The sequence below is a fragment of the Oncorhynchus kisutch genome, linkage group LG19 (genome assembly GCF_002021735.2).
Source record: "Oncorhynchus kisutch isolate 150728-3 linkage group LG19, Okis_V2, whole genome shotgun sequence".
In the NCBI taxonomy this organism is placed as follows: domain Eukaryota; kingdom Metazoa; phylum Chordata; class Actinopteri; order Salmoniformes; family Salmonidae; genus Oncorhynchus; species Oncorhynchus kisutch.
The window spans coordinates 15,152,198-15,174,344 of record NC_034192.2 but is presented as its reverse complement, the minus strand read 5'-3'; the positions used below and the strand labels follow the sequence as shown (position 1 = coordinate 15,174,344).

Sequence of the window (22,147 nt, the reverse complement as noted above, 5' to 3'; positions counted from 1 at the left end):
CTCCTGACTTTGCAGATTGTTCTATGATATCACAAAGATATTGCTATAAAAAGGTCAGATCCAAATTTGCCTTGTGACCGTGATAAAATACTGAGCTTGGATCATGACCAGGTGTGCTACTTTGACTTCAAGAAAATAACAGCACAAGAATCAATGCAAACTCATATGGTCAATTTTTTCATTAAATCTTTATTATAAAAATATAAAACACAGAAATTAAGTCAAACATTTCTGCAACAAGGAAATGGTCGCTCGCCCTCCCCCCTTTTTAGGAATCAGTGTATACACACACATGGTACACAACCTTTTGCCAGCTTCCTTTTAAAATGCAGTCTGGATCGACTTGACCAAGTGTTTCTGTGTTAAGCAGACAGTAAATTTACACAAACATGAACCACAAAAAAAATACAGGTACAGAGATGCCAAGGCCAAAGAGAGAGAAACTTCCAAAAACCAGGTGAGGGAGATGGAAACAACTCAAGACTGACAACCAGAGAAGTGTGTCAATGAAGGCTAAACATACAGAGGAACCTTCCCAGTATTCTAACTAAAGCATGGATCTACATGAAGACTACATACTATCTGGCTTCCGGAACTATCGGGCTACGCTCACCGAGCCCACCATTCTCTCAATGCTAAACCAGCTCTACTTCTAACTACCTGAGGAGAACAAGAACAGTGTTGCTGATGTGGAACATTCAGGCTTTAGTGATATCTCTGTGGCATAGTAGTCCTCTCAGACTACTGAGGAGCTCAGCCAAGGCCTGGAGGTGTCAGAAGCTCAGCAGTGGTGAAACGTGATGAGACTGATGAACCACCTCTACCTCCTCTCCTTTTGTAATGGTCGGAAATGTCGAATTCAACATTGTTTTACAATTTTCTGTTCTACATTGTTGAATGAGATAATGTTTCTTTTTTTTCCTATAAAGTAATTGTGTTTCATGTTAAGAAGTGCCTTCCGGAGGAGGCAAGATTTAGATTTAATTTGAGTTCCTCACGTTATAATAGATTACGTGAATAATAAATTGACTAAACTATATTTTTTGTGGATTTCCTTCTAAAACTGTCACGCCAGGGCCGTACTCTATTCTGTTCAACACCAACTTGGCATGGCCTTTTCTGAACATAATGGAAAAGTGGGCAGAGCTGAGAGACTGGGCAAAGACTTCTAACTCCTGCTGAGGCATCTCTGTTTCTAACGGAATGGACTGAAGATACTGAACTGGAAAACTCAACAAAAGTAGAAGAGTTTAGTGACAATAGTGTTATTTTCATCAGTTTCATCTGAAATAGTTAAAATACTTACACAAATGGAATATACATTTATGAAAACACTTTGTTTTGTCTGAAACCTCTGCTTTAAAATGTTCCTTCCCTCATGAGAACCAGAAGGGGAACTGTGATTGGGCAAAAGTACCATCATTCAAAATCTGCTGAAGGCGGATCTAACACAGAACTAACATTAAATCAATGCTTTACAAACACAATTTGGGATTCTGGTCCTTCATGACAGCCAAACAGGGTAGTGATGGTACAGTTTTGGCCAGATACAAAGATATATATATATTTGGCTATTTTAGTAGGATAGTTGATTTTGTTTGTAGTATTTGCATGGATATTGTCTGATTCGACAAACAAGGATAAATAAATCTACTACAGAGGTTTCAGTCGAGTCAACTGTTCATTGCTTTGTAGCTTATATCATATACAGCAAAAAAAATTAAATAACTTGCATCCATTTCTCTGCGAAAGATTAAGAATTCCCTGTGCTTGAGCTGTAAGGTTCATTCTTAGTGCTGGTTACGGAGAAGAAAATATAGCTATACTCAATCAATTCTTTGTCCGATATTAGCAATGCATTCATATAGTGTGATCTGCTAAATGACTAAAATGTAAATGCAATTTAATACAACCTAGAATGAACTTTACAGTGCAAGCAGTCAGGGAGGCAAAGATTGCATCATTTATATAAATAGACATGTTGACCGTATAAACTGTCAACACATACATATACACTTTCATGTGATTCAAAATCATTGTTAAATACCAATAAAATACCTTTGTGTGACTGGAGCAAGAGGTATTGCTTTTCAGAGGTCATACCTCGTGTTGGCATTGCCCTCGTACTGGTGACAATGTGTCTGGTTACTGAGCATAACCTGTGTTGAGGATAACATTATGTTGCGGGAGCTTTGTTGATACGGTCTGCACCACACACTTAATATTCTAATCATTTTCACCATTATGTATTGCTGGAAACTGCCGTTCTGAAATGCCATCCCACCCATAATAAGCCTTACGATAGTTTGAAAAAGGTCTCGCTTTTTAGAGGGCCATTGTTATTGCAGTCTGAAAAAAGTTGACTGGGATCGGATCTAATTTCTGCTCATTGATAGCTAGGGAAAATGTAGGAAAAGTTAGGTGGGAGAAACTGAAATGTACAGCATGAAGTGCTATTTCTATGAGACAGCCAGGCACTGATTATTTTAGGTCTCGTATATTTCGTCAGAGGACGTAGGAGTGGTCACTTGGGGCTAGTACTGTACGTTTTAAGAGTTCTGTAATACTCTGTGGTTGACGAGGGCCGTGGGGGAGTTTGGGAAAGGTGTAGAAGAGTGAGAGGAAGAGGAGAAGAAACTCAAGAAAGTTGTGATGGTTTTGGGGGTTGGTTGTGGTTTACGCTCAGGGGTCGGTGGAGTTGATGGTGGTTTTGTCACGGCCGGCCATCCCCCGGTACCAGCTGCAGTAGCCCTCTTTCTGCTGGATACAGGCGTAGTGCCGGGACTGGTAGCCGGGGTAGCCGAAGTGGGACAGCATGTCCGTCCACAGGCACTCGTTCTTTGAGGTCACAAAGCAGGGCAGGTAGTGGCAGGGCTTAATCTACAGAGAGAAGAAGCGAAACTAAAGATGTAGTCGTAAAGCAGGAAAATAAAATGGAATAATGCCACAGCATACTGGTGAAGGCTCACTGTGTGTTTACAGTTTGACTTGAATAAAGTTCAATTGAATCATTTTTGATTGACAACAATTCTGATTTAGGATATGTGACAGATATACGAATTTCATTTTCTGTTACACATTGACCAATTCAAAGCACAGTGAGTCTACATCCAGCAGTAAATGAACAAGGCCAAGACAGAATTAGCATTTCAGGACAGGCTGAAGCAACGCATCATCTTGTACACAAGACTTAATATGTGGAGAATATGATTTTGAATATGAGAAAAAGGAAGTGATTTAAGTCTAAATCCCTCCAGATAATTGGGTTGAATCAGCAAAGAATGAGGTGAGCCAAGATATTTTTGTAGTTTATGTAATTCATTACATTACAATTTTAAAAACTAATCAATGCATTTTATACTCATTGCTCTACAGGATGAATGAATGGATGGTTTCAATTCAAATGTAGTTTCCTGTAGATAAGCCAGTGGAGTTTGAATATGAATCTAATTGCCAGCCTCTGAAATGAAAGTCCAATACTTAGTTTGTAGTTTTCCATTAGGGAATGGAGAAGAAAACCAAAGTCAAACTGCAATTCCATCAACATCCTTTAAATTTCTAATTTCCTTCTCACATACAGTGCCTTCGGAAAGTATTCAGACCTCTTGACCTTTTCTACATTTTGTTAAGTTACAGCCTTACTCTGAAATTGATAAAATTTTAAAAAATCCCCAATTTACACAAAATACTCCAAAATGACAAAGCGAAAACAGATTTGTAGAAATGTTTGCAAATTTTTACAAAATACAAAACAAATACCTTATTTACAAGTATTCAGATCCTTTGCTATGAGACATGAAATTGAGCTCCGGTGCATCCTGTTTCCATTGATCATCCTTGAGATGTTTCTACAACTTCATTGGAGTCCACCTGTGGTAAATTCTATTGATTGGACATGATTTGGAAAGGCACACACTTGTCTATATAAGGTCCCATAGTTGACAGTGCATGTCAGAGCAAAAACCAAGCCATGATGTCGAAGGAATTGTCCGTAGAGCTCCGAGACAGGATTGTGTCAAGGCACAGATCTGGGGAAGGGTACCAATAATGTTCTGCAGCATTGAAGGTTCCCAAGAACACAGTGGCCTCCATCATTCTTAAATGGAAGAAGTTTGGAACCACCGACTCTTCCTAGAGCTGGCCGCCCAGCCAAACTGAGCAATCGGGGAGAAGAGCTTTGGTCAGGGAGGTGACCAAGAACCCGATGGTCACTGACAGAGCTCCAGAGTTCTTCTGTGGAGATGGGAGAACCTTTCAGAAGGACAACCATCTCTGCAGCACTCCACCAATCAGGCCTTTATGGTTGAGTGGCCAGACAGAAGCCACTCTTCAGTAAAAGGCACATGAAAGCCCGCTTGGAGTTTGCCAAAAGGCACCTAAAGGACTCTCAGACCATGATAAACAAGATTCTCTGGTGTGATGAAACCAAAATGTAACTCTTGCCTGAATACCAAGCATCACGTCTGGAGGAAACCTGGAACTTTCATCTCTACGGTGAAGCATGGTGGTGCCAGCATCATGCTGTGGGGATGTTTTTCAGGGGCAGGGACTGGGAGAATAGTCAGGATTGAGGGAAAGATGAATGGAGAAAAGTACAGAGAGATCTTTGATGAAAACCTGCTCCAGAGTGCTCAGGACCACAGACTCGGGCGAAGGTTCACCTTCCAACAGGACAACGACCCGAAACACACAGCCAAGACAACGCAGGAGTAGCTTTGGGACACGTTTCCTAATGTCCTTGAGTGCCCCAGCCAGAGCCCGGACTTGAATCCGATCATATATCTCTGGGGAGACCTGAAAATAGCTGTGCACCAATGCTCCCCATCCAACCTGACAGAGCTTGAGAGGATCTGCAGAGAAGAATGGGAGAAAATCCCCAAATACAGGTGTGACAAACTTGTAGCGTCACGAGGGGGGGAAAACAATGTAATCCATTTTAGAATAAGCCTCTAAGGTAACAAAATGTGTCTGAATACTTTCCGAATGCACTGTATAGCCTGCCAAATGTCTTTAAAGGCGAGAAATTAGAAACTGAGAAACTAACTGACAAATACACTGTGAGTTTTAGAGAAATCCAAAGAGGTGTTTCAGTGAAAGCTGTGTGTACAGTAATGACAGAGCCAGAGGAATCGACAGCAGAGAGCTTGAGCAATATGGGTGAAGCTGAACGCATTCGTTATGGTCCATATGGTGCAAGCATTTTCAATGAAGTTTAACTAGTTCTGGTGTTCATGTTCATGTTATGGACAGTTAGCTTTTTAATCATTTACTGAGGCCAATGGTTTTTAATACACTGCAGTGGATTATTTTCACATGCTTCCTGCATTCCTTAGCTGTAAATCATCATTTGTTGAAGAATGCAAAAGATGACAAACCGTGGTTTTAGCATCAGTGAAGTGTGACGTTCGCACTCTAAGGGATCTCTAGGAGGTTCTTGCACTTGATATAAAAACCACAGAGAGGGCTGTGTCTGCACTGCCTCTGTCTGTCTGTTGACTTGTCTTCTCAGACAGTTAGCATGCTGCTTCATAGGGGTTCACACAATGAGGTATTGTGTAGCAGCAGCCTATTGCAAGAACACATTTGTGTGTGATTTTTTCCCCCTTCAGATTAAAGATTACATTTGAACTGAAATGGACATTATACAAAAAATACGCTTCTACCATGGCGAGTTCTGTCCAAGTTTGTTTTTCATTCCTGATCCTGACTTGCCATGTTTGGTCACAGGCATACGTTCACCTCCATTGTTCTATGTTGGCCTCTAAGACTCACTGTACGCCTAACGTGTCTTAACATTACAACCCTTTAAGCAGTTTGGGTGTGAGCAGTTTGAAAGGTGTTGGACAGCATTTGGACTCCGTAGATTCTCCTGTCTGGCAATGCACTTATTGTTGTTGATGGGGCAGTGATGGGCAGACCAGATGGTGTGTCTGGATCCATGCAGTACAGCAGGATATTTATGAGCCTGGACTGGAGCTGCACAGGAGCAGGTCCCGCATAAAGGAGGTCCGACCGAGCGCTCAATTCAGGGTTTGGAATAACAGGGAAAGTAATTCCAGTGTAGATAAATGATTTAATAACTCCCAAAGATCATTATAAATCTCTCTTTTCTCTCTCTCCTCGTCTTCCCATCTGTCTCTTCAGTTACATTCATGGATGTGTATTATCCGTTATGATGCCAAAAAGGAAAGGGGACACTTATATATTCCTGACAGCTTAAACCTTTACATTATATCATTCAGCCACTATCTGGAATTAGTATGTCCCTACAATCAGAAAAGTTACAATTACATAATCAAAATGATTTGGTATATATTTTGGTAGTCATGCTTGTATTGTGCTACACTTAAGAAGAGGGAAATGTTTTAAATGGTTTGGCAAGGATTTCATAATTGGTCGCAGTTCATCAGCATAATCTATTTGACCCAATATATGCAAGGCCACTAAAGTCATTATGATCATAAAATGAACACATTATTTCCCCTCCTATTCTACAGCCAATATCCGATATCGAATAACATATGGAGATTATGAAGTGCCTTGTGTCTTTGAAGAGGGGCAACCCCAACTGTGGTAAGAAGTCTTCTAGATAGACGAGCAGAGAGCTGCTCAGAGCAGGATGGTATGCTTTGCAGTAAGCAGGGTGTTCTGGTTCTGCCTGCCTCTGCCCCGGCCTCTGCCTCTGCCCCGGCCCCTGCCCCTCTTTCTGGCTCCTACTCCTCCATCTTGGCTCTGCTGCTGTTGGGTTGCTTTAGCTTCCTTCTCCATAGCCATCTTATCCATATTCTCCCCCGGAGCCACTTCATCCATATTCTCCCCGAGAGCGCAGTTGTTGCCACTCACCCTGCAGTTGCAGCCCAGCTGGTAGCGGTGGTTGATGCCCTTCTTCTGGGCCAGCGAGAGGCGCTCCCATGGCTGGTTGAAATTACACAGCCCGGTATAGACCTTGCCGTCAAACACACGGCCTGAGGGGAGAGAGAGGTTTGGTTACAGATCAGCTTTTGTTATGCATTACATCATTGGTGAATTATTTCATGACTTACAAAACATTCATTACAATGGTTTGTTTGTTTCCCCCAAAAACTGAAGACTGAAAAACAATGCCATGTCATATTCCCAATTCCATGTCATATTCCCAATTCCATGTCATATTCCCAATGACATGGGAAAGTGTCAGATGTCCTAAGAGTCAGATGTCATCCATAGTATATTTTTGGCTAATTGTATAATTGCCATACCTCGATCAGCATAAATACACCAGTCAAACAAGCGGTCCAAAGCTTTTTAACTATGGTAAGACAATCTTGTACAGTAAATCCCATGTGAAACCAACACCCCTATTTCAGAATTTCCAAAAGGTTGTCTAACTTCTATTCTTAGGTTAGGCCATTCACAGCTTACCACCGATGTCAGGATGACAACCTCTGCTGCAAAACAGGTTCACCCTACACTGTAGACCGCCAGCTAGCACTCAAACAACATGGTTGTTTGTAACAGTGTGTCCCTTGCTAGTGCTACACTGTCCTGTCGTCATCACACACTGAGCTGAAAGCTGGCAAACACACAACTCTTAGACCGATTTCCATATGGATTATTGGTGTCTCTGGCAAAGTTATTAGACAATGGTGAGAGAGGGGCATTAGCCTGTTCCCAAATTGTAGTTGGTATAGTAGATGGTAAGACAGCACAAGCAGATCTGGGACCAGGCTAGTGGCTAATCAGCTAATCAGGCGGCCGTGCTCTCACTCTGGGTTGATCAAAGCCTAACCCGTGGAGTTAATCTATCAGGCCTTGGTGTATTTAACATGCCTGTAATTGAGTCCTGATACAGTATGGCCCAGGGACACAAGACCCAATTATAGACTCACTCCCCAAACCAGAGCTAGAGCTGCTGCCTGGCCTGGATGACTGTGATGTCATCATCACCCAGCCACAATAAACACACACTTGTGTTGCCAGGGGTGATTTCCTTCCTTATGTTTCATTGGCTTCATAGGGCATGTTTACAGGTTTGGGACGTAGTGATGGGAACATACAACACACAGCTAAAACAGTGTGACAGCCACTAAACTGCTCTCCGAGTCTCCATAGCAACTCATAGGCTCAGATATCGTTTCTATCTACAAGCCATCAGACTGCCGAACACTTGAATTGGACTGACCACTTGCGCACACACCCACACTGACATACACTCATCCACACACACACACACACGTATACATTCATACTACACACACACATCACAAGTATGTATGTGTAGCATGCAGCTAAGCATTTCGTTGGATGGTGTATACCATCTGTATCCTGTACATACGACTAATAAATAAAACTTGAACTTGATGCCTGCCCGCACTGGAAACGCCAGAACGTCTTGCTAGAACTGTTAATTATAAGGAGAAGGAAACGCTCCAAAAAAAGAAGTGCCGCCCTGCCTCTCTCTCGTCTCTCACAGACGGGAGGTTATAAATAGTGGGAAAGTTTGTGTCACAGACCAGTCAAGAAGTCTTCAGGGAGGAGGGAAGGGGGGGGGCGGGGGTAGTTGTAGTTAACAACCCCCCCCCCCCCCAAAAAAAAATGGGGCTGGCGTGCCATTGGGCTGCAGAGAGGTAGTTAGGGAAACAGGCCTGGGAGAACAAGCTGGAGTCAACTCCACTTGATGTGCTTGCTTGCCTCGCTAATTTGTTTTTGGTCATGTGCTTCTGAGGCAGCTCCTGAGGCAGTTTCTATTGCTTATTACTAGCTCTGAATGGAAAGACATTGTTTCTGGCACCACCGTGACAACTATGCAGCCCGCCAAGTACTGTACATTAGATGTCCGCTTTTCAGATCAGTTGCAATGTATGGTTGAATAGTGACTCACCTGTGATCAGATACTGGTACTTGTTGATGTCGAACTTGACTCCACACAAACTCTCAGAAGCATCTGTGTAGATGTGCTGAACGTGCTGCATTTTGTTGAATCCTTTGTACATCTGCCAAACAGACCACGACAAACAGTGTGTTAATATAATCTGGAATGAAGATCACACACCTCTGGCACTTGTTCTTGCTTCTGACGCATTTGACCCAACTGGAATTATTGAGTTGTTCTCGAAGTTGTCAGGAATCCACAACAATAAACACAGTATCATGAGATGACATCGCTTCTAAGAATTCTGGTTGGTAGAGGAAGAGGCCACTGACGCTATCATTAACCACATGAAAACGAACATAATCACAGGACATAATGAAGACGTGACTTTGGGGTTGAACCGTGGGTCCACCCATTGAGTTCAGGTGCACGGAACACAAACGCTGCCAGACAAAGTAAATGTTTGCCCTGGGATTTGTTGTGTTTGGTCCATCGTGATTTATTTGTCTGGGAACAACAGGAAATCCCTGTTTAGACGCGGCTATTCTTTGAAATAACAGGACAAACCGTGAAAGAGGCGAGCCGTAGGGACCTAAAACTGGGGGATTTCTGGGAAAATGTTTCTAGGGGCAACAAAGCCCCACTCTTCGTGATTTATTTACTGGGAGGCGATTGTCTTTAGACCATTACGACTACATTGGATTCCATAGGCCAAACAAATATTCAAACACACTTAAATTGGATTAGCCAAACCTTCTTGGATTAGCCAAACCTTCTTGGATTAGCCAAACCTTCTTGGATTAGCCAAACCTTCTTGGATTAGCCAAACTTTCTTGGATTAGCCAAACCTTCTTGGATTAGCCAAACCTTCTTGGATTAGCCAAACCTTCTTGCCACAGGGCCCAGTGTTAGATGTAATGATGAAAACAACGTCTAGTCCTCTGTAACATACTCTCGTGGCACTTAATGGAAAAGCTTGGCCATTTCACGGCATCGGTGAACTCGTGTTTTGGTTATAAGATTGCGCTTTAACTTAGGTGATACTGCTACAGTAGCCTAGTCATACACGGTATCATTTTAGTAGGCCTACAGTGGTACACTGGTCTCCAGTTTCAAAGCCTATGAGCTGGTTTGTGATTCTTATGTCCGGTTATGCCCTTCAAGGTATGGGCCAGATTGCGTAAAACTCGGGCTGAATGATGCGGTGACGGCTTACCTTCATCTGTTTGACCGTGTAACGCATGGTGCCAAAAGGCCCGTCCTTCAGTAACTTCTTGCCCACCACTTTGGCACGGATCACTGTAGACAGAAGACACAAGCACAGAATTAGTCGATTATGCAATGGGCGGCGATTGGAAAGCCCCTGGCTGCCAAATCCAGCATATTGGATGATTCTGAATTTAGGTCACATCAGAGCAAGTCTCGTCTCTGTCCCTGACGTCTGGAGCCAGGCTGATGTTCTTGTGTGAGCATCAAAAGAGAAGCCCAAGTGGTATGCCCAATATGGGTTCAACATCCCAACACATCACGCTAACAAATGCTTTAGCTAGAAGCAGGGTGATATCAACTCCCGATTAGGACCCTAGAATGCATTGTGCTGCTCATTGCTTTTCCAAAGCTCATTAAAAACCCAGCCTCTAGAGGAGAGACCCAGGGAAGATTTTGTAATGGTTTAGCTCAGTTTAAAATATATTAATTTGTTTTTATGGATTGCTTCTGCTTAACAAGTCCAAGGGAAGAATGGGAGGCTAGCATTTGAATTTGACTCAGAGGCCAAAGCAGTTCGTCTTCAGGACAGTGAAAATGAGGCCACGGCTTTATTACTACCTCCCTCCAGCCTCGTCCCTGTATCGTAAAACCATGTGTCTCCACAAACAACATCCTTTCTTTACATTCAGCACAGGGTGGGAAAAGATCATATCAGTGCTGCTCACCCTCATGTAAACAGCGGCTAGGTGAAACAGTTTGGCTGTGGAATCACCTTGTTTGCTTTCACTCCTTTTAAAGTAAGTGGGTCCATTGTGTGGGGGATTGGCTTATGAACGAAGCCTCATTTAGGCCAGTGAATAGGGTCCTCCCCAGAGTACTTGTATCAGAGCTCTGAGGCCCCCCCGGGGGAGAAGGGGTAGTGGAAGGGTAGTCCACATGCATGCGCAGTTGACTCGAGTCAAGTTCACCTGCTCCCCGCAGCCTGACAGCCAGAGACATAACTAACGATGGGGATGTTTATCTTTCCTCTCTGGAATTTCCTTCCCACATTCCTTTGAGGCTCACATTCTCGAGCCGGGAGGGGAAAAGGGGAAGCGCGTCTCACTGCTCTAGATAGAGTGAAGAAGGGATGTATTGTAACATCTCCTCTTATAGCGTCATAGTCTGTATTTAAGTCCCGGACACACAGAAATGGGCAGCAAAGGGAGTCTAATAAAAGAAAAGCAGTAATCCTGGTGGTTTATGAATAGAAAAGTCTCCTAGAAGATTCCGGTGAGGTGACATGAACACTTTCAATGGAGCTCACATGCTCACATTTTCACCTGCTAGCTTAGAATGACATGACTCTCTAATGGAGCCATGCCATCCAATTGATAGCTGTCAGAGAATCTCACATCCATGTATAAGGCAAAGATTATTTTCAACCTATTCAGGTTCTTGGTGACCTTTTTTGAGCCAATGTACCCAAGGACATCTGCTCTATTAATCAGTCAACTCGCATATTATGAGCCTCACAGCATTGTTACCTAACCAGTCTCTGCTATGCAGAGTCAAATGAATGCTACTTTCACTGATATAATTGTATGGACCATAGGCACTATTACTGTGGAATGTGAAGATATGCTACTCGGATCCCTCCTTATGTAATGTGATACACTGATATGATGCACAGATATGATGCACTGATCCCTCAAACTATTTTCAGAAGCCAGTAGCCCAAAACATGCCTTCCCCTTAAAACCTAAACTCCATTGCAAAGACAGCTTTCCCCACCCAAAATGACAAGACTCCAATTCCAAAGTGCATTGCGTTGAGCCTTCAAATGTTATTAGGCGTAGGAGTCATAGGTCATATCGCTGAACAAGAGTCCATCAGTAACACCAAATGCTCTTTGAGGCGGGATACGCTCGCCAGTGGGCCGGCAGCCACTAATTGGGTGGTGCCGAAGTCATTGCCTGGCGGAATGTGTGAAAGGCCGCAGCTGCTGATGAGACAGAGGATTTGTGTTATTCCCTACAGCGACCCTTTGACCTCCAAGGGAAGGGCCCTGAGTAGATCTCAGAATGCTAGCTATATTTACTCCTGACCACCGAGTTCTCTTTCAAGATGCCTCTTCGGGCTAGGTCCTGGCCCCAGTGTCAGAAATGACCAAATTGTGAGTGTTTATGTGACCCAATTCTAAGCCCAAGCACTGCATAAGATTTCCACCTGACTGGTACCGGTTAGTTTAGCTGTAAACGGCACTGCAGCTAGAAGTCTCTTTCAGCCCTATATAGAGTAAGTGCCCCCTGTTCTGTCTCTCTCTCTCTCTCCCTCTCTCACTCTCTCTCTGTGCTGCAACACACAAATAGCAATTACAGGCGAGTGCTATTCTCCTGTTTCTGCCGCATGCATATTCATGTTTTGCAGTGGATTTGACATACATTCTCCGTGGCAAGTGGGTGGATTTTTTTTGTTGATAAGGAGAAGTAACTGGGGTACGACAGAGAAAGTAATTGAATTAATTTAGCACGGTATCTCTTCCCCGAAGCATTGGATTGCTAAACTGAATGTAATTCAATCAAGCAGTTTAAGCCTCCTCCTGCTTTACATTTTTGCCTGTGAATCTTGTGAGGCACCTCAGGATAAATTGTAACCGCAGCAAACAGATTGCATGATGAGGTAAAAGTCACCATGACAAGGTTGAAATAGACGGTCATTTGGAGAGGGGAAGAATAGGGAAAAGTCATGTGGTGGTGTATAACCAGTGTTATAAACGATCTGTGTGTTTGGTGGCTGAGACTGATTCTGAACATGATCTGAGGTGAGTGGGCGGGGAAAACGATGCTACTGAGTATGACACACTCAATGGGTAAACTACTCTCTATAAGCACTCTTCCTCTTTTCGAGGCGTCAGAGCCGACCACACCCGGAGTTGGATTACACTTAATAGAAAATAAATGTCCTCACCAGTTCAACGAAGAGATAGATGCAATTGAACCAACATGGGATGTGTAGGTCTGATCAAATGTAATTCACTGTATAGGGAACAGGGTACTACTGTTTCAGAAGCAGTCATGGATTACACTGGTGATTGAAGTTGGCTTAGCCACTCGATATGCCTGTCTCACAGGGTGTCCATGTCAAACATGCAGGGAATCTTGCACCTTTTGACTTCTTGACCTATTTTAACAGGAAGGAACGCTGGCCTTATGGAATAAAGCTGATTTGAATGCGCCGAGCTGATCCCAGATGACATAATGTTCCTCATAATATGGGACCATCTATGCCCTCTGGCAGTTGGGAAGACGATTAGGTAGCAGAAGAGAATAGGATTGGGTTTTGCATTATTGCAAGCTATAGTAACTTAGTTAGCAATAGCTCATTGCTTCCCTCTCCAGGCCTCCCAAGAGAAAGGACAGGGTAACTTGAGGACCTCCTCCCTCACCACTCTGAGAACTAGCTTATACCAGTCTAAACGACATGTTTCTCCAAGGTTCTTATCTCAGGCCAAGCCACACTTACCCACAGCTGTAATCTTCTATACTGAATTGGTGCATGACACGAGAATGTAAAGGTCTGCTCCTGACACCTCAGCTCCTTGGGAACGTGGACCTTGGCCGTGAAGGGATATTAAACTCCAAGGCCAAAGTGTAGCTAGTGCCGACCGAAACGCTAATCTGATGCATGAAAAGCTTTAGAAAAACAGCCTTCCAGTGTTGAATTGGCTTTTTCAGTCACCAATGAAATGACATCCCAGTAGGTCTGCTGTGCACCAAAAGCAACCTCTCTGTCTCTAGCTCTCCGTCTCTCTGTCTCAAGTAGCCTACGTATGCGGCAAGAAAAAGGGGTCAGGAAATGGATATTTGACTGTTGTCTAGAAATGCAAGGAAGGGTTCATTGAGAGAACATATATCAGCTGACATAGTTGAACTCCTTACGCTGCCAGCCGAATGCTATATCACAGCCAGCCACTGCACTGTTTGCTGATTGCGAAGTTACCCTCAGGTTATTTGGAGTTGGTTCTTTAACATGTTGTTTTCTCTTTGTTGTATCTTTTTGTACCCTCATTTCTTCAATTCAAAAAGTCTGTCTGATTCATCTATTAGAGCGGGGTGCTGCTGGTGATTATGGAGCAGGGCCTATGAAACAACAGGAGCAGGCTTTGAACTCGCCTCTGGCTCTTAAATTGCGATGATTCATGTTCTACCGTGTCGCCTTTGAAGTTGACAGTGGAAATTAGCCTCTCTCCTCACTCAGCGTTACACCTAAGGGGAGCTTAAGGTCACCATTTGCATTTTAATCCACATATAGGTATTCACATTGTGTGCAAACCATAGCCGTTTGACGATAGTCCTCAAAAAATAGTCAGCGCTAGGGTTTTTGGCAGCTATTATAGATTTAGTTTTAGTGCTTAAAGTACCCTTTAGTCTTAGTCACATTTTTGTCATTTCATCCTTTGTTAGTTTTAGTTATTATCAGTCAACTAAAACTCAGGACAATTTTTGTCTAGTTTTAGTCACAGCCCTTTTGTCATGTTGTTTTGCATTTCGTTCTATTAAATAATGAATATTTAAGCTACCTCTAACTTCCATCATGTGCACATTCAGATAGCCTTGTCCAACTAAGCCTACTTTCCCCTCGTTTACCTTAGATGGCAACATTGATATTGTGGCAGATTGTATTCAATGCCAGACATAATTAACCATATAGGCTATAAAGCCTTGGCTACAAGTTAAACTATTTTACAGCTCTGATTTTCAGCCAATCACAACTGTCAAGGGGGTAAATAACAGTGGTTCCCTTGATAAGGAGAAAAATGGCAGAAGTATTACTCTCTAATATTCAACAAATAGCATTCGTTTTTCCCCTTACGACAAAAGCAACCGCAACTCGCATTTGCAGACCACTGTGCAAGAGCGGCAACACAGATCAAATCAAATCAAATTTATTTATATAGCCCTTCGTACATCAGCTGATATCTCAAAGTGCTGTACAGAAACCCAGCCTAAAACCCCAAACAGCAAGCAATGCAGGTGGAGAAGCACAGATGAATGAACAACAGCGGAAAATATAGCTTCTGATGTGATCAAAGCAAAAATAGCCTACACGAAAGTAAGGGAGAGAGAGTGAGAGTAAACATTGAGTACATTAACGTGCACACTAATAATTTGATATTAAACTGATTATAGCAGAAGGCTGAGTATGGCATTAATCATGTAAACACCTTACTCTGCTTATCGTAATAAGGTCATAATCGAAGTAGGCATACACCAATCAAAACACCTGGTTTTCTAAGGAATCTTTCAAATGATTAGGACATGTAAACAGTTTAATCGGCGTTCCAGTGGTGTATTTGATCTGAGCGTGTGCTAGCACCAGGCAACGCAAGCTTCCCTCTTATGCGCGAGTGAAGTGAGTTCGCAAAACTGAAAGTACGCATCTTATAATTAGTTTTCACATACAAACTTTAGTGTATTCGAAAAGTATTCAGACCCCTTGACCTTTTCCACATTTTGTTACGTTACAGCCTTATTCTAAAATGTGTTAAATAAATACAAATCCTCATTAATCTACACACAATACACCATAATGACAAAGTGAAAACAGTTTTTTATAAATACGTTATTTCCATAAGTATTAAGACCCTTTGCTATGAGACTCAGGTGCATCCTGTTTCCATGTATCATCCTTGAGATGTTTCTACAACTTGATTGGAGACCACATGTGGTAAATTCTATTGATTGGCCATGATTTGGAAAGGCACACACTTCTCTATATAAGGTCCCATAGTCGACAGTGCATGTCAGAGCAAAAACCAAGCCATGAGGTCGAAAGAATTGTACATAGAGCTCCGAGACAGGATTGTGTCGAGGCAGAGATCTGGGGATGGGTACCAAAAAAATTCTGCAGCATTGAAAGGTCCCCAAACACATTGTGGCCTCCATCATTCTTAAATTGAAGACGTTTGGAACCACCAAGACTCTTCCAAACTGAGCAATTGGGGGAGAAGGGCCTTGGTCAGGCAGGTGAACATGAACCCGATGGTCACTCCGACAGAGCTCCAGAGTTCCTCTGTGGAGATGGGAGAACCTTCCAGAAGGACAACCATCTCTGCAGCACTCCACCAGTCATGCCTTTATGGTAGTGGCCAAACAGAAGCCACTCCTCAGGAATAGGCACAACAGCCCACTTGGAGTTCACCAAAAACGGCACCTGAATGACTTTCAAGCATGTAAACATTTTAAACGAACTATTATATTAACCTGACTATCCACAATTATCACATTATTGTGTGCATGTAACCGTGCTCAGTGCTTCGCATCAGTTCAGAAGATTGGCGAGTGACTGAAGTGATTGCCTGGAGCTGTGTGGGAGAGCTCAATCAGACTGCACAACTGAAAGATGTGAATTCTGCCAATGAGAGGATAGCATGAAATATTCTGCATGCATGCTAAGAATTGGACAAAACAGATTCAAATTTGCTTCATGTCAAATGAAATGTCCATTCGTCTCACGGGGAATTCTCGTCTCATCATATTTTTGTCAACTAAAATGAAAAGTAATTTGTAATAGTTCGTTTTTATCCCCCCCAGGTCATCTCGTCCCATTATCGTCATAATTTTAGTCAGGAAAAATAGGTTGTTGATGAAATAAACAGCCTTCATTGAAAGTACTGTTCAAATGAAATGGGGGGGGGGGGGGGGGGTGAGGATAAAGGCACATTTTATAACTCATATCTGTCATAGGGAATATTTTGTAGGTATAGATCTGTATACAGTATGTTTTAGGGGTATATTTTGACACTGTAAGGTTTATCAAAGGTGACATTCATCAAACCCCAGTGACGTGATGCAATTCAAGGCCATGTAAAGCTTTTGGAACTACGTTTCATCCCAGAAAATGGACTTACGCTTGTTTGAAAAAGACTGCAGCACATGTTTGTTTGGACATGCCCACGGGGACACAAATCAGAATATCCATCATAACTCTAGGTGTTGCCAGGAGATAACTGTTATCCCTTCACAGTCCAAAAACATCATGTTCATGCCAAACCCCATTTACAGTTGGCTTACAACACAAGAGCTATAGGAATTTGATGTGAAATCTTGCCCAAAAAATGTCATCAGTTGCATAATAATTATGCAATAGTCATCATCAGCTTACATGTTCACGATAACTGCACTAGAGCCCTATATCCTAACAGAAGTCCAACCTTCCTCGACTGTCTCTTAACCGAAAGCGATAGCCTTCGTTATGGCTCAATGAGCAGAAGATGGATATATGGTCAAATTTATTGTGCGCATGTTACTCCCATAGAATTTTCTCAAGCTTTCTCCGTGGCCAATTGTTCCACTGGGAAAAATAACTCTACAGTTGAGTCATCGACATGATGAAATGTGATCCTGGCTTTGGCATTATGGCATGTTTACAGTGTTCTGTTTTATTGGGACTACTGCGACACTGTCCGTTGCAGTGGGAGGACAGAGGCATCCCTAAGTTCTGTGCACGCTACAGGCTTTCGTGGCGCACTTCTGGCTGAGCCAAGACCTTGGAAATTGAATTTTGTGGAGCTCACAAGTGCTCACTTGCAGCAGTTAAAGCCAGCCCTAGATTCTGGACCACTTGGCTCCACTCCTTGCCAATGGGATGAGCCAATTTAAGGGACATGAAAGGCAAGGTGCCACCTGACTGCTTGTAACATTTGTACATCTTCAACACAATGGAACCAAGTCACCAACTAGCATAAGCCCCAATAATTACAATTAAATAACAGGCAATGCTCATCAATGCTGAGGAAATGTTTGCATAAATACGTTGATGTTTGACATGAATGTTCAACCTGCCACATTTGTGAGAGGGTGCTATTTTTAAACAGTTGCCATACGTTGAAAAGTTAACATAGCTTTCTCTCCTCTGACCTCGTCAGGCTTCAGTCGTAGTTCACTGGCTGGACTAGGGATCACTGCAGAAAAAAAACACGACATCATAGTTGTGTCCTCAGCAAGACTCCGGAACAGCTCTGATGTCCACTTTTCCTCCTCTCCTCCACTCCGGGGCATTGGACCACTCTATGCTACCCTAATGGACGTTTGATGGCTGTGTCTGACAAAGCTATCTGTGACTGGTCAAACACACACACGCACACACTCAGCAGTTCCGTTCCACAATACAAAAGACCTGCACACAGTTCTCCTAATACTGTATATCCCGGTGGACTCCTCTCTCTTTCACTCAACCTTTTCCCTCCTGCTTAGACCCCCCACAACACTTATTATTGCTCAGGCTTATCAAATAATCCCTTACTAGGAATGAGTCTCCTGCAGCAACAGTGGTGAGCCAGGACCCACCTGGTCTTATTAACAAGTGTTATCCAATAACACTGCTCAGGTTGGACAGGCATTCCTCGATAAGAACAGCTGAGGTCATGTTATTCTGGCATAGCCTGTGAGAGCATGACCCTGTGGTACAACAAGCTTTACAAAGCCACCTTCCTCAGAACAGGAGGCCAAGGAAATCTCAGCTACAAGAGGGACCCAGGATCAGCCCCAAAAGAAAATATCACCCGGGAATCAACACTGGATCTAAGTCAATAACCAAGGCTTTATTATACCAATGCTGACTCCATATCTCTATATCAAATGCGTGAATGGAATGAATCAGGCCCCTATTGGAAAGTAAACATGTGATTTCATAGAAGAGCACAAACACTTGAAGGGAAATGCTATACCACTAGAACTGTAGAATTCACAAATTGATTGCAAGAGCACTTGCTTAACATTCCTAGCCAAGTCTTGGCTCTTACATCTTATGGGAAGCCAGACAGAACAGAAGAGCATCCAAGATCCAAGAACAGTAGCTAGTCTCCACTCCAAATCTGCCATTGGTAACCTCCACACATGGGTGCAATATTCAGTCAGCAGTAAAAACCCTTGGCTGGCTACTGTCTGCCTGTTCTGTTCTGGTTTATTGCTCAGCAAGTGGTCATTTAGCTCTGAAAGACATTATGATCAGTGGGACCTGTTTCCATGGATACCGTTCCCGTTAACTCTTCCCTCTCATCAGAGCAAGGGGAAATAAAGTAAAGCTTCCTCTCTCTTGACTCACTAATTTGAGAGATGACGCATTTATTTAGACTAGTCAGAAAGCGTGCTGTTGTAGTGAAACCGTTAGCCTATGAGCCATCTGATACTTGCAAACTAGTATATTCTGACAGTCTGTTTTAAATGGGCTTTTAGGTGATGGTTACATTTTACGCACAACTTTGTTTGGCATATATTTACCAATTACGCATACTGTAGGTCCCAGACTGAAATTTGCATCGCTTTATACTAACAACAGTTTATTATTATATTATATTCCATGTATGCAGAATATCACAAAGCCACTGAAAAAATGTATTTAAATAGAGAACATGTTTTTGTTGGCATAACATATAGTCTATGTGGAATCAAACCATGCGACTTACCAATGTCAGAGTTGCAGTACGCATCTTGCGGGTGAGACAGAGCACACGAGCAAGCCTCTGTGAGTTGATGAATCTGAAGGCTGCTGAAAACGAACAGCAAGCTGAGCAGTTGGTGACAGAGGGGCTGCATTTTTCGTGCGTAAAATCTCCCTTGTTGTCTGTTTACTTTACAAACAGAAAAGTTATGTCGCCGAATAGTTATTCAAAGTCTGTCCCGAGTTGAGCTGTTGTCTGCTTCAGTGGGTATGTCCAACTCTACTCTCCGGTCAGGGTACTGCCTGTCACTGAGTCTCAGAGCCCGAGTCACAAATTACATATAGTGCGCGAGACGCTGGAACGCCACCCACCTCGCCAGATTTCGCGACACGACAGCCAATCACGACTCGAGCCGTCGATGATGTCATCAAGAATAACAGATGCATGACATATTGGAATTGACTTTACAGTGCTTGTCTCTTTTAAAAAAAAATAAAAAATATTATTTTTCCCCCTTTCACTTTTGTCAGCCATAAAACATTCCAGTCTGAGTAAAAACCGCTGGAAATTGCTCATTGAATGGAAAACCACATGAGCCTGATGTAATGTTTCATACATTCAAGGAGCATTTATTTGTTGTAATTAATGGGAAACTTGGCACTTGTTTGTTTTTATGTTGTTATTACCATGTTTTGTTTATTTTAACAGTGAAACAGCAACATGTACAAATTAGGTTTCCTTGGGTGTATCAGAAAGACATGGTTTGGTGGTTTTTCCAGGCTCACCACTAAATGTCCATTTATGTTCTGTGAACTTCTGTAGCATTTTCTGGTCAGTGATCAAGGCTCAATTCCAGGCAATAATGAACTCCATTTGTTTACACCGTACCTTTTCATATAGTCAAAAACAACATGGCCTCTAGACCGTTTTGCACCTGTTGTATTAAACAGTGTATGCTTATGAATTCACCTCTAATGTGAGAACCACAGAGTCCTTTTACACCTTTGAAAAGACATTCCAAATGACCTCTGAGTATTGGCATTAGTCTCCCAACCAGTCTCATTTTCAAAAGCTTCTCATGCTGAAGTTGAGAGAGAGAGAAATCTGTGTTTTTCATGTGACCCAGCGTGAGCGATGGTACAATCCTTCACGCTGGCTACAATCTCTAGAATTAGACAAATTAAGTTTAATCAGTTTTTCGTCTCCTTTGTGTTTTTATGTAAGGGTTCAGAAACCCGAGTGGAGATATCGCTGTGTGTGGAGGCTGATCTGTGGAGCCACATTAGGGGTTATGGTTGAGAATTATCTAACAAAGCCAGAGTAATCCCAGGCTAATGAACTATGACCCTATAGCCCCTCAACACCTTTTAGAATGTTCTTCGTTAACCTCAATAGGAACAGGCCCAGCAGGCAAGTGTGGAGGAAATGACGTTATTACAATCAGCTAACAACCAAGATAATGGTCCCCCAATTTTTTTGGGGGCAGTTTCACCTTCATTTAGGTTATATGGCAAAATATATATATAAAGACATACAAGTGGTGTGTGCAGCAGTGCATCGCATTTCTGAAGTCACTTTGGCCTTTGTCTGCCTATTTCATTTAACAACAGAGAAGCACGTATTTGTTGGCAAAGGGTGTCTGTCATACACAGATCATGTTATGACTGTACAATAACGGGCACACTGCAAATAAATATTCTATTAATCTATTATTTCAGAATTATACCGTTGTTTCCTGAGCACCATTTCCTATATCATCAGCCGGTATTTGTTCAGGGGTACATGTACAGTACGTATATCCTGGAAATCCTTGGAATCCTCCCTCTAGACAAAAAAATAAACAAGCCGTGTATGACTAACTTTGGAACAGAATAGAATCAGATGACCACAGCTAAAGGGGCGGGGGGGGGGGGGGGGGTCCACCATTTCCATCTGATGTCCCTGAGGTTTCTTCAAACAAATACTCCAATAACCACATTACATCTTTGTTTCCTCCTTTATGTCCCCATGGCCTCAGTTTAAGCCTCTGTCAGTGTACTTTTTATAGTTACTGTCTAACATTTCTGAAGTCACTTTATATAAAAAGATTGTGACTCGGAGAATGGCATGATGAGGGAGTTGCAGCCTTGCGTGATCTCTTTGTGATATCTCTCGTGGCGTTTCCATATGACCCCCATCTGTCCTTTACACCAAAAAACGTCATAGGACCTTATGGAAATGTTGTTGTCCTAAGTAGGCCAACAAGTAAGCAAAATGCAGGCGCATAAATCTCATCTCTAAAAAATCTATGTGTAGAAAAAAATGCCTGTTATTTTGTGCGAGCTGCCCAGCCAGCCTTCGGGGAGCCTGGGAAGGCATTGTGCGCTAAGAAATGTTTGAAGGCTCTACAGTATGTGTGGCTCTGTGGTTCTGTAATGACAAAAGGGACCAGGCGGTGACTCAGAGGAAATACCTTTCATGTGACTGACAAGCCGTTAAATAGACACAGGAAGAGGCGAAAGTTGAAAAGATAGCAGCGCCGAGAGAGGGTGGGGGGGGCGGAGGTTCCTGCCTGTTGGTTCTCCTACGCTACTCCCTCTCCTACATGCCATAGTGCTTAAGTGGGACATGGCCCCCTTTTTGCTTTACTGCTGTTTATTTTGAAGAAAACATGTGAAATACTG

The 22,147-nt window shown here is 42.8% G+C and overlaps 2 protein-coding genes across 3 annotated transcripts in view; one reads left to right on the top strand and one right to left on the bottom strand.

The window, feature by feature from the left end:
- LOC109864636 (synapsin-3-like) overlaps window positions 1–22,147 on the top strand; it is a 136,499-nt gene that overhangs the window by 75,556 nt on the left and 38,796 nt on the right. The window lies entirely within an intron of this gene.
- On the bottom strand, window positions 169–19,826 carry LOC109864340 (metalloproteinase inhibitor 3-like). 2 transcript variants are annotated; one of them, XM_020452068.2, is made up of 5 exons: window positions 19,509–19,826; window positions 10,068–10,150; window positions 8,861–8,972; window positions 6,844–6,965; window positions 169–2,880 (listed from the first exon to the last, which is right to left on the bottom strand). In XM_020452068.2, exons 1-5 carry the CDS (start codon window positions 19,636–19,638, stop codon window positions 2,683–2,685), a joined length of 645 nt encoding a protein of 214 aa, XP_020307657.1. In that variant the 5' UTR covers window positions 19,639–19,826; the 3' UTR covers window positions 169–2,682. The 2 variants fall into 2 exon arrangements, with proteins under 2 accessions (XP_020307657.1, XP_020307656.1); XM_020452067.2 differs by having other exon boundaries at window positions 169–6,965; window positions 19,509–19,804.

Bases quoted from the DNA above. Each gene is read 5' to 3' on its own strand.
- LOC109864340 (XM_020452067.2), bottom strand. From the start codon at position 19,638: ATGCAGCCCCTCTGTCACCAACTGCTCAGCTTGCTGTTCGTTTTCAGC. The intron at 10,151-19,508 runs GTAAGTCGCATG...TTCTGTCTACAG, and splicing joins GTACTGCAACTCTGACATTG to TGATCCGTGCCAAAGTGGTG. The intron at 8,973-10,067 runs GTAAGCCGTCAC...TCTGTTTGGCAG, and splicing joins ACACGGTCAAACAGATGAAG to ATGTACAAAGGATTCAACAA.